Consider the following 16,201-nt stretch of genomic DNA (forward strand, 5'->3'; position numbering starts at 1 on the left):
TTCTCTTTTAAAATTGTTCAGATTGGGTCCTATAGTCATAGCAGTAGAAAAAGTTGACTAAAATAGCAGTTCCCAGACCTTTTGATATTTCTTTATATGCTTAAACATTATTGAAGACCTCAAAGAAATTATTTCATAATACTCCGTAATATATTAAAATGAAAGCAGAGAAACTTAAAACACCAATTTGAACAGCTATTCACATACCAAACTACTTTCACAAGAGTTATATAGGCCTAGTGAAAGACCAAAGTTCCTGGTTTTAGTATAATCATTAAAAAAAAGAAGCATTGAAAAAGACAGGAAAGAGTTATTTATGTCATCTTTCCCTGAACTCCAAGCAGTTTAGAGAGATATGTCTCCTATATGAGGAAAGAAGATGGAATTAGGTCCAGGCCTTAGGCTTATTACAAGGATTTAAGGAACTCAAAAACTTAATAGTGTCACTGTTCTATGCTGATTTTAAATCCTTTGGGTATAAACTGAGGAGTGGGATAGCTGGGTCAAATGGTGGTTCCATTCCAAGTTTACTGAGGAATATCTATTCCACTTTTCATGATAGTTGTACTAATTTGCAGTCCCACCAGCAATGTATAAGGGTACCTTTTTCCCCACATTCTCACCAACATTTATTGTTGTATTCTTTTTTTAATATTTTTTTTTTTTAGTTTTCAGAGGACACAACACCTTTGTTTGTAGGTGGTGCTGAGGATTGAACCCGGGCCGCATACATGCCAGGCGAGTGCGCTACCGCTTGAGCCACATCCCCAGTAGTTGTTTGTATTCTTGATGATTGTCATTATAACTGGAGTGAGATGAAATAGAGTAGTTTTGATTTGCATTTCTCTAATTGCTAGAGATGTTGAACATTTTTTCATGTTTGTTGATGGATTGCATTTCTTCTTCTGTGAAGTGTCTGTTCAGTTCCTTCGCCCATTTATTGATTGAGTTATTTGGTTTTTTGGTGTTCAGTTTTTTGAATTCTTTATATTTCCTGGAGATTAATGCTCTGAGGTGTGTGTGGTAAAGGTTTTCTTCCATTCTGTAGGCTCTCTGTTCAAGTTCTTAATTGTTTTCTTTGCTGAGAAGAAGCTTTTTAGTTTGAATGCATCTCATTTATTAATTTTTGATTTTATTTTTTGTGCTTTAGGAGTCTTATTAAGGAAGTCAGATCCTAGGATGACATGGTGAAGATTTGGGCCTACAGTGACACAGCCACATCAAGGTCTATAGCTGCTCAACTCACAATAGCTAACTATGGAATCAACCAATGTGTCCTTCAACAGATGAAAGGATAAAGAAAATGTGGTATATACACAAGGGAATATTACTCAGCCTTAAAGCAGAATAAAATTGTGGCATTTGCCAATAAATGGATGGAGCTGGAGAATATCATGTTAAGCAAAATAATCCAATCCCTAAAACCAAAAGTCAAATGTTTTCTCGGATATGTGGATGCTAATTCACAGTAAGTGAGAAGGGGCTAGGGAAGAATAGAGTTATTTGGGATTAGGTAGAGGGGAATGAAGGGAGGGGAGGGGTATGGGAGTAGGAAGGACAGTAGAATCAATCTGACATTATTACTCAACATACATATATGACCATACGACTGGCATAATTCTACACCATGTACAACCAGAAGAAGGATAAAATACTCCATTAATGCATGATGTGTCAAAATGCATTCTACTGTCATATATTACTATTTAGAACAAATTTAAAAAGACATAATAAAGATGATCATGAACAGAAAAAGCTGTAGCATAAAAAATATACACTAAAACTGTTTTCATCTGTTAAACAAGCTTCAGAATCAGTAGTATTGACAGCTAAAAGAAATGAGAATAATAATTATTCATGCCCTTTTTTGTTTTGTGGTGTGTGTGTGTAAAATTCATTGACAGAGATACAGGAGAAGAAGTCAATATTAATAAAAACTAATACCTGTTGAGTGATTAAAAAAACTCAAGAGCAAAATATCAAATATCCTGGTTAAAAAGTTAGGCAATAAACCTACATAAAGATTTCTCAAAAGAAGATATACAAATGGCAATGAGTTTGTGAAAAAATGTTCAACATCATTGCCAGAAAAAATGTAAATCAAAACTATGACGTGTCACCTCACCCTAGTAAAAATGATTATTATCAAAAAGACTTAAAGTTAACAAGTGCTGGTGAGGATGCAAAAAAAGAAAATCAAGTATTTACTGGGGAAAATGTAAATTAGTCCAACAATTATGGAAAATAGTATGGAGGCTCCTCAAAAAATTAGAAATAGAACTATCATAATGATCCAGGCATTCTACAATTGGTATCTAGCCAAAGAAAATGAAATCAGTATGTTGAAGAGACATTTGCATTCACACATTTATTGCAGTACTCTTATGTGGAAAATAAAAAAGTTTATCTAGTAAAAGTTGAGAGTACAGGACTGGGGATGGGGATATAACTCAATGGTAGAACGCTTGTCCATCAGGGTGAAGCCATGGGTTTCATCCCTAGTACAAAAAACCAACACACAACAAAAATGCACCTAAAAAAAACCAAAAAACAGAAATCATAAGTTGAGAGTAGAATGTTAGTTACCAGAGGCTGCAGAGAGTGGGGAGGGAGAAGACATGGGGACAGTTTGTTCAATGGGTACTAAATTATAGTTAGATAGGAGTAAGAGGTACATAGAATGACTATAGATAATAATATACTATATATTTCAAAAAATTAAAAGAAAGAATTTTGAGTATTTTCATAAAGAAATGAAAAATATTTGAGTAGATATGTTACACAACACATACATATATTAAAATAGCACATGGTATCTGAATAAATGTGTACAATTTACAACAGACACTAGTATGGCAATATGTAAAAACGTGGATGTGTAACTGATGTGATTCTGCAATCTGTATACGGGGAAAAAATGGGAGTTCATAACCCACTTGAATCAAATGTATGAAATATAATATGTCAAGAACTATTGAAATGTTTTGAACAACTAATAATAAAACTTAAAAAAAATTAAAAAAATAATTAAAAGTAAATTTAAGTTCAAATTAAAAACAAGCAAATAAAAGTTACATTTTATTTTCCCCTGTATAAATTATATATTTTATATTATTAAAATAGGAAATAAAATCAAACTAACAATGAAAAAATAAATGCATAATAAATTTTTCAAGAATTTTCAAATTACTTCAATGACTATAGGAAACAAGGACTATTCATTCTCTTTAAATACAAATTTTATATAAATATACTTAGAATGAATTCTCAGGTAGAGAATGCTTATTTGAGAGCATTTATTTTCACAACCTGCTTTGGTTATTAAAATGTTTTCACATTTAATCCTTGATAATGCCTGTGTTTATGTAGAAATTGAAGGTCTGAATGATACTTTTAAATTTCTAAAATTTCTGAGTCTAGCTAACATAGAACTAAATTTACGACACACTTTCCCACCTTAAACAAACAGAAAATTAAAACTTACTGACAACATAATTTTTGAAGACTTGGAAGTACTGGCAGAGAAATATCCAAATTTTACCTACCTCAATCTGAGTGGAAACAAAATCAAAATCTCAATGCACTGGAACTTTTCAAATGTTAAAAATTTAAAAGGTCTTGAGTTTCTTAACTGTCAGAGAAGATTACAGAGAAAATATGTGTGCATTGCAGCAGCAAATCATACACTTAAATGGATTTGATCAGGAAAATAATGAAGCACCACACTCTAAAAAGGAGAATCAAAAGGAGAAATTCAGGAAGATGATGATGATGACTATGTTGAAGATAGAGAGGAGGAGGGGGAGGGGGAGGGGGAGGGGGAGGGGGAGGGGGAGGGGGAAGAAGAAGAAGAAGAAGAAGAGGAGGAGGAGGAGGAGGAGGAGGAGGAGGAGGAAAGAAGAAAGAGAAGAATAATATTTTTTGGGGTGAAGAGGAGGAAACAAAATGGTGAAGATGGAGAGGAAGAAAATCATTAGATCTTCTTACAACACTCTGAGCTCAGATTCCCTGATGTTCCTGGGTGTGCAACAGAGCAATCACTTCTTTATTTCTTCACGAACAATAGTTACCCCTACAGAAGATAATGTGTAACTTTTTTACAGGAAAAGTGTGATTTTTCTATTTTTTGTTTGATCATTCCAAATAAGACTCACTACTCTATGAATGATCATATTGTATGCAGAGAAAAACTTTCATGGAACCCCACTATGAAATTTCCCATTTACTTAGAATCTTAATTTTTCTAACTCAAGCTCACTATAATAGTCATTTTTAGCCCATAATTAAAATTTGATCACTTTTACATAAGTGTTGTTTGGTGCACTTCATTTCTTGGTTATAAAGTTATTTACAAATTAACTGAAACTATAGTCAACTGAGATACAAAATGATAATAGAGATCTTTAATGTAAAGACAATGACTTTTGTTCTGGCTGGGGATACTTGGGTGCTTATTTGTCACATGAGTAACTTGCAAAGTAGAAGCAGAACAGTAAAAATTCTATTCAGAAATACAGAGCCTATATTTTATGATGACTGATAAGATTCTCTTTCCTGTTTTGTTCCCCTCCATTTATCCTAAAAGAATATTGGGAAACTTCTGAACACCCAGGAAAATATTTAGTATAATTTCTCAACCACCTTTTCAGACCTGTCTGGTTTTAAACAAGCAAAGTGGAGGAAACTGAATATCTTCTGAGATATGAATATTGTTACTAATACAATTATATATAACAAGCTCTGATTCCTGTAAATCTTTTTTTGATTGAAAACAGGAAGACTGTGGGATGAAGAAAGAAAATCAGTAGAGGAGGCTTTTGAAGTTCCTCAAAATTCAGAACAATTACCTGTTGATAATTAGCAGATGTTCAAGTTTTTAAGATGGCTTGCCCAATGGTTTGGATAACAGTTCTTTGAAATGTTTATAAATTTTCTCAGTACAACCTTCTTATAGTCTTAACACATGACCTGATATAGAATTTAATTAGAGCTAGGTAGTTGGAAAAATATTTGAAACTAAATCAGTATTAAGATTTATTTTTAAAGTGGATGTCCATTAGAAATATAAAAATATTTGGTATTAGCTTGTTTCCTTATATAGCTACAATGAAATATAATGAACAGACAGTAACATTTCCATTTTTGTCATGGAGGCTTCATGTACTAGGCAACTGCTTTTTAAATCTAGACTATCTAAAATCTGTTCCCCTTGTTTTAAATATTTGTAAGTTTTATAAAAGTTAGTGTCAGCAGATTAATTGAAATTATGCTTCTATACCGGGACACATTTAAACTACAGAGTATAGTAAGTACTGCTGCTGCTTTTTAGTTTAAAATTTATGACTTGACATTTTAAAGTAAAAATTACGAAGTTACTTGTGGAGAATCAGAAATGTTGCAAAACTGACTGAAATAAAATGCTTGGGATAAATTTAGTGGGGGAATTGGAATCACCAAAAGAATAACATTTCTCTCCTAATTTTAACAACTGAAGTGCCCTGGTTTTGGTTCTAAGAGTTCTCATTGCATATTCTGCCCGATATAAAAGTACTTATTTTTAAAATGTAATGTATATATTGGCTTTCTTATCATCTATGCAATCCAAATTAGAGTTCTTTACCTTGCAAACAATACTTAGAGCCTCCAGATAACTTTTAAGATTTATTTAGGTGTGTGGATGGCATTTTTATACAATCAAGTAAAGGAGGGTTTTATATATCATAGTTTTTGATCCCGTTTTAATGCCTTTTGTGTGGCAGTATGTGTACAGGATGTTAAGTTAGTCAAAAATCAATCCTTAAAAACTTTGATGTGAATACTTTTCAAGCAACTGTGTTCTGAAAAAGGAATGACAGTGTTTAAACAAAACAAAAAATATTTCTATAGTATTCTTTTCTAAAAAATTATTATTTTAAAATAATACAAAACATGATAACATGTTAATATAAGCAAAAATAGGAAAAATTGTTATTTCCCAAACCCAGCAAACATTTTTGTTTTCACATTGTCATATATGGATATTATACACACACATACATACATATATATGTATGTGTGTGTGCGTGTATATATATTTAACTCCCTGGCTTAAGAGAGCAAGAGTCTCATGTTTGCTTTTATATTATATCTACTATAATATATTGTTTTGTTTGATGTATATAAAGAAAATCAGCCTCCTACAGCATCTAGTTCCAAAAGGGAAATATATTTTTGTAGTCTCTGTATGTGATTGTGACCATCATTTGACACAACACCAGAAACCAATAAATGAAAGCTTCTTTTTTTGTAAAAAAAAAAAAAAAAGAAAAAAGAAAAAAAATTAGTTGTAGATGGACACAATGCCTTTATTTCATTTATTTTTATGTAGTGCTAAGGATTGAACCCAGTGCATCATATGTGTGAGGCAAGCGCTCCATCACTGAGCTATAACACCAGCCGGAAAGTTTCTTAAAGGTTAATTTCAATATGTAATCCAAATCTATCGGTGAACATTTTTACTCTGTTACATTAAAACCTATTGGTTACTAAATAATATACAAAAAATGGCTAGAGATGGGGCTCAGTGGTAAAGCACCTTTGGGTAACTGAATGGTTATACATCAGGGTTCCCATGACCTCTTCTTGGGTTTAATTAATCTGCTAGAGCAGCTCACAAAAATCAGGAAAACACATTACTTACATTTGGGATTATAAAGGGTATTACCAAAGATACAGATGAAAAGCCAGAGGGAAGATATGCATAGGGCAAGGTCTGTGGGAAGGAACACAGTTTTCATGCCCTCTCCTGGAGAGCTGCCATTTAGGAACATATTCAGCAATGAGGATATTCTGGAACCTAGTCCTTTTAGGTTATATAGAAGCCTCATTGTGTAAGCATGAATGATTTAATTAGTCATTGGTAATCAACTCAACCATTTAGCACTTCTCTCCTCCTCAGGGTTTGGGGGTGGGAATAAAAGTTTCAACCCTCTTATCATGCCTTGGTCTATTTAGTGATCAGCACAATCCCCAAACTCTTTCTCCTAGCCACCTCATTAGCATAGAAAAGACATTATTAACACTCCAGAGATTTTAAGGGATTTAAGGTCTACTGTCAGGAAACAAATACTAAACACACACACACACACACACACACACACACACACACACACACCTCTTTATCCTTGGCTTTACTTCCTGAGATGAGAGTTTAGTTACCCAAGGTCAACTCTGGTTAGCAGTATTTGGAAAATTCTAGAAATAAACAATTCATGTTTCCCATGGTGCACCATTCTGAGTACAATGATGGAATTTCTCACTGTACCACTCTGTCTCACCTGGGACACAAATCATCTCTTTGTTCACCATATGTACCATGTATGTGCCACCTGCCTATTAGTCATTAAGTAGGAAAAAAAAAACCACAACATAATATACATAGGGATGCATATGGTGTGAGATGTCTATTAGGGGTCTTAGAATGAATTCCCCACAGATAAAAAGGGTCTACAGTATCTCTTTTTGTAAATCACAATATCATGTACAGTATCTTAAAAAAATCATATTGGTTAACATCACCACTGATCTCACTGGTCTTTAAGAACCCAAGCTCATGACATCATACTCATGCCTTCTGAAATCTACTTCTCATCTAAAAGTTCCCATTTTATTACTGGCAACAAACGCTGTCAGTTGTTTTTCTCAAAGTGACAGGCTTACTTTGTTCCTTTTTGAGAAAATATCTGCCAAATATGTAAGCCTCAATAAGCACAGTTTGTCAATTGTTCTTTCAAGTTAAAGTAATATTCCCTGAATAAAACCACTAGCTCAGCTCACACTAAATCACACATCTTACTTCAATATGAAACGGAAGTTCTTAATGCAGACTTGTTTTGTCACACAGAATATTAAAAAGACATATACTCTGAGTTGAATTGTAATACAATTAATTTGTACTGCTTCATTAAGGCCATTCCTTTTAAACTTCGAGTACATATTAATGAATACATTAATTAATAGTGCAGTATGGTGTTACAGGCTGGATTTGTAATAAGGCTAGAGAAGATTTAATTGTCAATGCTTTTGCACTAGCAATATAGTGGCAAAAGAATTTAAAAAGCAAATAGCATCTAAGTGCTAAGATGAAATAACATTAACCTCATAGACCCCACCAAAGATACTGAGGACCCTGGGAATCTGTGAACCAAACTTGAAAGAATCTTTGAGTGAAACATCATATTTAAAAGGATTCTGAAGAAATCCATTAGGATGTTGAGACCAACAAATCATTTATATTACAGAACAAGCACATATTTCATATGGCTTAATCAATCATATGTGCTACTGGTATCCTTTAGAAGCAGGGTATAAGAGGACAACATATGACAAAGAGACTTTGGTAATAACAGCAGAAAAGCAGCAGATATTAAAAAGTCTAGAAATGGACCCTGTGAAGAGAGCAGGGACTTGGGTAAGTACATGCTTAAAATTTAATTTATACAAAAGCCAAAAGGTAAAGATAAGAATTAAAGGAAGAAAAAGGTCCTGCATCCTAAGTAGAATTTCATCTCACACCCACTTTCATTTTACTCACTTACCCACCAATTTCCTCATCAAAAAAGTGAGTAGAAAATTAATGCCAATAACTAGAAGGAAGCAGTCAGTGTCTATTAAAACAACTTTTGTACAGAACTTTCTTCAGGCCCAGATATCCAAATATACTGTGTTTCTAGACTGTGGAGTCCACACATGACATACTAAATGATACAGAAGTCAAACTGAGGGATTGTAAAGAGACCAAGTGTCACACTTTCTCCCGACAATCTAAGAAGGGTCCTATTTGGTGTCTTTGCTAGAACTCAAAACACTTTCCTTGGCTAGATTTCCAAGTTTCTAACTCATTTTAATTTTATCTTGAGCCTAGAGTTAACATATAGAAAAAGAGGTGTCCAGTGTCAGAACAATGTTAGACAACTCAAATGGCCTTCATTTTGTATTTAATAGTGTGTGCCTCTGAGAATCAATAACACACTATTTCCATTGACTTAGGAATTCCATCTCTGAAAATATGTTCCTAAAAATAATTCTAATTACAGACAAACATGAAGCCACATGCTCTTCATAGCAAAGTCAAGTTACAGGGAAAGGGTAAATAAACTATTGTCCGTTAAATAAACGATTGTCTGTTTATTTAAAGGGTGGGGAGCAGCCATTATAAATGATTAAATAGGCAAGATACAATAAAGCTTACAATATAGTGAAAATGAAATGAAAAAGATTGGGAAACTATATTAATAGTGATTTAGAGTAAAAATTAAAGCACAGGACATTTTACAACTTCTAATTTATCAAATGTATATGGAGCACCAGTACATGCTGGGCAATGTTCTAGATGATAGGCATACACCAATGAACAAGATGAAGAGCCACGCACTCTTAGGGTTTATATCAAACAGAGAGAGACAAATAAGCTAAATAGGTCAAGTAAACAGTTTGTGTAACAAATATTCTGAAAAAAGAAGCACAAGTAGAAAATGGGTTGACAGTGCTCAAATGCCACTTTCTCAAAGGGACTATTCTGACTTGCCCTGGATGTCCACTTGATTAAACCTCATCTCCAAGACTTTGCAGAATTAACAAGGTTTTTCAGGCAGATGAAATTGCTAGACCCAGACTCCAGAGTGGGAGTGAACCTGGTGTGTTCAAGGCATAGTAAAGAGTTCAGTGTGGCTAAGGCAGAAGGAGAGAAGCAGCAAATAGAAGAGGCCAGAGAGATAACGGGAGTCCAATTATGTAGGCCAATATACAGATTCTGACTTTCACTGAGTGTAAAACTAACATAGGTTCTTCACTAAAAATTAGCAATAGTGCCCATTCAATGCAGAAGTTGTAAAGAATTCATGCCTACTAGACAATGTAGATAGCCCCTACGACCCTTTGATCTTGTCAGTGGCACAAGTGCTTTTCTTCTGGGCAGAGCCTCCTGAAGCACCAAAGAGGTGACCCTTTCCAGACAGAAGCATATCTGTGAACAGGGGTAATGCAGAGGCTACATTCATCCACTAGAGTCTGCGGATGCCCATCCAGTCTGTGGGTAATTATCATCCCAACTGTGCCTCCGTGAGTCTCCTGGGAGTGAGGATTACTCACATGTGAGGCAGCACATTCACTTACCTCTGTAGCTTTGTCTTCTGTGCTGTCAAGTCATCGGCCACCTGAGTTGCCTCATCTAGTTTTGCATCTGCTTCATTCAAGTGCTCTTCATACAGACTACAGAGTCTCTCAGCATTAGCCTGTAAGTTAAGAAAGAAGGGTTAGTCATGCTCATTAGCTGCATGAGAAAGGAAGGAGTGGTTGGCACAGGGACCTGTAGGAGCTCTTCTGCAGTAAAGATCTCAGTCAGCTTTGGGAAACCACATCTAATTTAAGCAAGTACAACAAATGTACAGAAAAGGGTACAGGCCTCTAAGAAATCAAAACTACTTCACATTATAGGTGTAGGGAAGCAATCCAACTCCTAGGGTATTTGGAGCCTCTCCAGGATTCTTTACTCTTCTGGAGAAGGAAACATGTCAAAAACTAATGAGGTGTCACACATGATTCTTTTCTGATTTTACATCATATTATATATTCAACTTTTATTCTCATTATAATGTTTCATGAGGGTAGAAATTCTGCTTGATCACAGGTCTGTAGTGCCTTGAACAGGGTCTACAACATAATAGAGCCTCAATGAACAAGCAGGAAGGTGTATAGGGAGGGAAGGAGGGAAGGAGGGAAGGAGGGAGGGAGGGAGGGAGGGAAGGAGGGAGGGAGGGAGGGAGGGAGGGAAGGAAGGAAGGAAGGAAGGAAGGGAAGAAGGAAAAAAACCTAGGGAACTGGCCAAGTGGGCTAGGAGAAAGTAGACGGATCTGAGTTGCAAAAACCTAATAACAAATTTGATCTGTCAAAGCAATTGCATCCTTCTGATCACTTATGCTGCTAACTCAAGATAACTCAGTTGGACTAACACTTGAATCTCCAACTTCAACTTCTCAGAATTGACTTTTCATGCTTGAAGAAAAAGATATGCCATTGGCTTTTGCATTTTTCTCTGGTTTAGGTAACCCATAAAGTGATTAGACTGTCACACTATGAAAACTCATGCAAATAATTTTGAGATCACGATTCTCAGTCTTAACTGCCAAATGTAGGCTGTGTGGGGATGTCCCTTTTTACCCAGAAATTAACTGTAATTTAAATCTTATAATTTATACAGCCAGAAATGGCAAAATTACACTGGTTGACTTCCATGGTTCTTTAGATCTTATATAGCTGTTTTTGTGAAACTAATCTTCAAATTATCTCTGAATACCTTTCATCTGCCCCCATATTAATGATAATGGATGATGACACAAAGAACAATAACAGCAGCAGCAGCTAACCAATATTGGGTACTTATTGTATATTCAGTGCTCTTCTGGGCTTTTTGTGTGTGTTAATTCTTATCTTCACAAAGAAAGGGTACCAATATGGAGAGAAAGAAAGAATTGCACACATGACATTGAGAAAACTGTGAGACATAGTGAAAGGGTGAAAGCTGGTGGTGAGCCCAGCTGTTAGCCTAATTATTAGGAAATAATATTGTCCAAAGGCCAGGAATGTTTAAAAGTCCTCTGGGAAACTTCCGAGTCAGCAAAGACCTTGGCCATCTCTAGTAGGAGCCCACGGTATGTTGAAGACTGTTCTCTTTAAGCTTACAATGGTGAGCATTCTAAACATCCTGTGAAAGACTGCTACCTTACATGCTCCTATATCTCTAATACAATGCTTAACACACAACATGCTCTTAATAATGGTTAGTACACCGACTTTAGTGAGAAGTTGGACAACAAGCCCACAGTGTTTAGTAATGTCACAAATTTTCCTCATAAACCCTAGCCTCCAAATTTGTTTTTCTAACTTGGTCAAGATGCTTCCCACTGATTAACAAAGAAGTGAAGAACCAATTTTGGCACATGCTCATTTAGAAGAATGCCATGTGGTTCCAGGTTGCAGATGGCCCATGGTGCATACAAGCTTTTCGGTGGTTGTGAATCTAGACCTGGCAGAGATTTGATGACCAGGTTCTCATTCATCAGCAGCACAGAGGTGATGCCAGGTGTGCTCAGTTATTCACTCACAAGCAGAAAAGGCTACTGTAGTGATAAATGCAATGGTTTTTAGGTTTTCTGCAGTTTCTAATTTTGAATGTTGAACGTTTTCTCTCACTTCTGAAAGTGACTTTGAAAGCAAAAATTGGCACACACTTTATCCCTCACAATAGCTCACAAGAGTTCATCTTTCTCTGTTTTATAAATTAGAAAACTGAGCATCAGAGAGTCTAAATATCTTGTTCAAATTCATACAGCTAATCAGGGTCAGAATTGGGATTTGAACTGAAATGGCCTTTGTAGATGCAAAACAAAACAAAAAATAGTAAAAGGGTCAAATGTTAAGGATGAATGGACTTCAGTAGGAGTTGACATGAATTGCCACAAATCCTAGATCCCAGCAGCCATTGGATACAAATACAATAACTATGTGAAGCATCTTTATTTCATCATGTTTTCAGTAAAAATAATCCTTTAAACAAACCAGAATAAACATATTCACATGTGAGAAATGGGACTTCTGCTTGTGACCCTGAATACATTATGTTATGCCCCTACTTGCAAAAAATGAAAGGGCCCAGATCTCTATAAACCCACATAGTCAATGGTATTAGGAAATAATAAGAAAAGGAGCAAAAGATTCCACAGTTTTCAGGAGAGGCCCATGTGGTGAGAGTCCACTGGGCCGTGCATATCTGTGAGTGGTCAGCCCACCTGGGCAAAGAGGAAAAGCACCTGTCCTGAGGCATAAGAAAATTGGGGCATGGCGGCAATGGGTCTTTCCCTTAGACAAACCTTCATGTGGTGGTTATCCATAGACGCTGCTAACCATAGGCACAGTGTTTTCAATTTATAAAGTATTTTCCAAAGCAGGATTCATAAAAGACAATATGTGTACTTATCTAAAGTTGGCCTGCACAGGGATATAGAATGCAAAGAGTTGAACTGTCAAAAGGATTTCTAATTTAAACAGAGAAAAACAGTAAATTTTGAAATCAGGGAAGAGAAGGTTAATGCAATAATGCACATTCATCTCAAAGCTGCTTCTTAAAATGGGGCATAAAAATGCTGCCTCCCAGAAATGCAGGAACCAATGGGAATTCAAAATAATCAAGATAATTGTGAGATTGCCTATCACTTCTAAATTGCCCTGGGCCTCTCTGTCAGCATCATATGCTTTTGAAAATGCTTTTGTTTTTACTGTATCACTAAGCATTTGCATTCTTGGCATTATAATTTGAAAAAAGATGAAGTAAACAATTCAAACAAAAGTTGAGCATAATATATACCCACTTGAGAGTGAATAGAATGAATTCATCCTACCAAAAAATATTTGAGGCATCAGAATAGGGCCACTTGCAGACTTATGCAGAATCTGGAGTTGTGGCCCATCTCTGCCATAAAATTTTGTGACCTTGGACAAATCCCTGAACCTATCAGCCCAAAAGACCTATGCAGAATAATGCTAGTAATTTAGTGCAGATTTTGTACAAAGGCCTAGTTTCTGCTTTCCATTACACAAAATTAAAAGATTATAGAAAGCAAGAAAGCAAGAGGGAGTCCCAAAGCTCTACAAGAATTCAAGAATGGGCAAATTTTTAACATAAGATGTTGAACTTGAGTATTCCAGAAAGTAGAAAATGACTCATTTGTGGGAAAAATGGATATTTGGTGAAAGGCAATCATTTTAGCTGGGGTGAAATGAAGGTCTGTGAATCAAAATAATGGGATCTAAAACTGGCAAGGCAGGTTGAGCCTGATCACAGCCACAGGACACCTTGAAAGCAGAGGTTTTGAGTTCATTTTTAAGCAGGGACATAATTCAATAAAGTCATGTTTTAGAAAAATTAGTCTGGGTACTATACAGGATGGATTGGAACAAAGAAAGGTGAGAAGCAAAAAAGATAATTTAGGAAACCACTGTTACAGTACAGCTAAAATGTAATGAGACCCCTATATGGATATAAGAGAGGAGGATGGCGAGACAGTGAAGAATTGACCTGCTGCAATAATTGGAGAGCAAAAAATGAGAAGGAAAACAAGTAACAGGCTTGGAGCTTGGGCGATAGGAAAAATCAATGCCAGTGACAGATACATCCGGAAGGAAATGCCAGCTTCGGGAAAAGTTGGTGGTTTGGTTTTACATAGCTGATTGAGAGAAATAAAGATATTGCCAAGTTTTGAAGGAAAAATTTAAAAGCACACTTTCAAAAAAAAAAAAAAGGAAAGGAAACAGACATATTTCAGGGATTGAAGAGTAAGCAAATGATGAGATATACACCTATGTGTAACCTATGTGTTACAGTCTTTAAAGATAGCCTGCCAATGAGCCACAATCTCTGGTATTCACACCCTTATACAGACCCCAGTCCCTGTGGCTTGTAACTAACAGGAGGAGTTATAGAGACCCTATAGCATTCTAAGTCACAATATTTGCAATGTTGCCTTAGTGTTTTGGAACACATACCCTTCATACCCCGAGTTGCTGTGTAAGAAGTACAACTCCCCTGTGACTTCCATGTTGTAATAAAGTCCATGCTAGCCCTGTGAAGTGGTCTCAAGGAGAGATCCCAGCTTTCTATCTAACCCAGCCCAAGTGCCAGATAACAAGCAAAGTAATTTTCAAATGACTTCTGTCTCAATTGTCATTTAACTGTATCTTTACATGTTGACTATCAAACTCCCAAACCAAGAGGGATAATAGTAAGTTTTATTTCGAGTTACATAGTTCTCAGTTGAATTGTTAAGACAGTGAGAAATAAATAGAAAACTATTCTTTTGTTAGAGATGCACATACCAATGCATTGCTTTCCTCTCAAGACACCACCTTTAGCTTCTAAAGTTAGGTCCTTTATACTTGGATTTGCTTCTCTTTTTTTGGAATAGATAAATCATGTTTATGTGGAACAATAATTTATTCATTGGAGAGATGGAAAAAAAAGAAATGGAAAGAGAAACAAAATGTATAAGCTGAGGAGATGAGTGGTCTTAATCTTAATTGGTCTTATTTATTGAAAGAATGTATTCAGAAAGGCAAGTTCAGAATATGAGGAAAGATTTTGTATAAAATATAATGATCAAGAACTTTTGAGCAAGAAAGCATATCTAGAGTCATACTGGGTTGGAATGAACTGACAGTGAATCTATCAATAGCTTTCAGATTTTATGACTTTCTACTAATATTTGCAGAACAGAAGAGTCCCTTAGGATGAGAAGCACAGGAGGGGATGGTGGCAGTGAGGACCTGGGCTGAGATAGGATACAAATGAAGCCTGGAAAAATAAAGTTTTTAGTACCCAGGGAAAGAGGGAATCCACAGAAAATGCAGAAGAGATACAAGGAGAAGGAGAAGGCTGGAGTCCCCTCTAGATAGAAACAAGTTATTAAAAATGCTGGGAACTGGAAGTGCTTCAGATTTCAGATGTTTTTCAGATGTTGGAATATCTGCATATACATAATGAGACATCTTGAGGATAGCACTGTAAACACAAAATTCATTTTTGTTGCTGATATATACCTTATACACATAATTTGAAGATAGTTTTATACAACATATTTAACCATTTTATGCATGAAACAAAGTTTGTGGTATGAAATTTTCTACTTGCAGCACATGTTGGTACTGAAAATTTTAAAAATTTGGAATATTTTGGATTTTAAATGATCAGATTAGGCATGCTCACTCTGCATTGTAAGATAATGGCAGGATGGTTGGGTGCCAAGTTATGTAGTGTGATGTGTACCATAAAATTCATATGTTGAAAGTTATTCAACAATGTTACAGCATTAAGAGGTAGAGCCTTTAGGAGGTGATCACATAATGCAGGAAGAGATGAATGGGATTAGTGACCTTATTAAAGAAGTACAAAGGAATGTTCATTCCTTTTCCCCTTCGCCATGTGAGGGCAGAGCATTTGCTCTTCCACCATGTGAGAACCAGGAAAGAGGCACTTTTTTTTTTTTTTTTTTTTTTTTTTTTTTTGGTGCTGAGGATTAAACCTAGAGGTGCTTGTTGACTGAGCTACATCCCCAGCCCTTTTCATTTTGAAATAGGTCCTGCTAAGTTTCTTAGGGCTTCACTAAGTTGCTGA

The 16,201-nt window shown here is 35.5% G+C and overlaps 1 protein-coding gene across 1 annotated transcript in view; it reads right to left on the reverse strand.

The window, feature by feature from the left end:
- Myh15 (myosin heavy chain 15) overlaps window positions 1-16,201 on the reverse strand; it is a 123,391-nt gene that overhangs the window by 38,685 nt on the left and 68,505 nt on the right. The window contains 1 exon segment of the mRNA XM_077795524.1: window positions 10,153-10,271. Within this exon segment, the coding sequence (XP_077651650.1) occupies window positions 10,153-10,271 (119 nt within the window).

This window comes from Urocitellus parryii, chromosome 2 (genome assembly GCF_045843805.1).
Source record: "Urocitellus parryii isolate mUroPar1 chromosome 2, mUroPar1.hap1, whole genome shotgun sequence".
Lineage (NCBI taxonomy): Eukaryota > Metazoa > Chordata > Mammalia > Rodentia > Sciuridae > Urocitellus > Urocitellus parryii.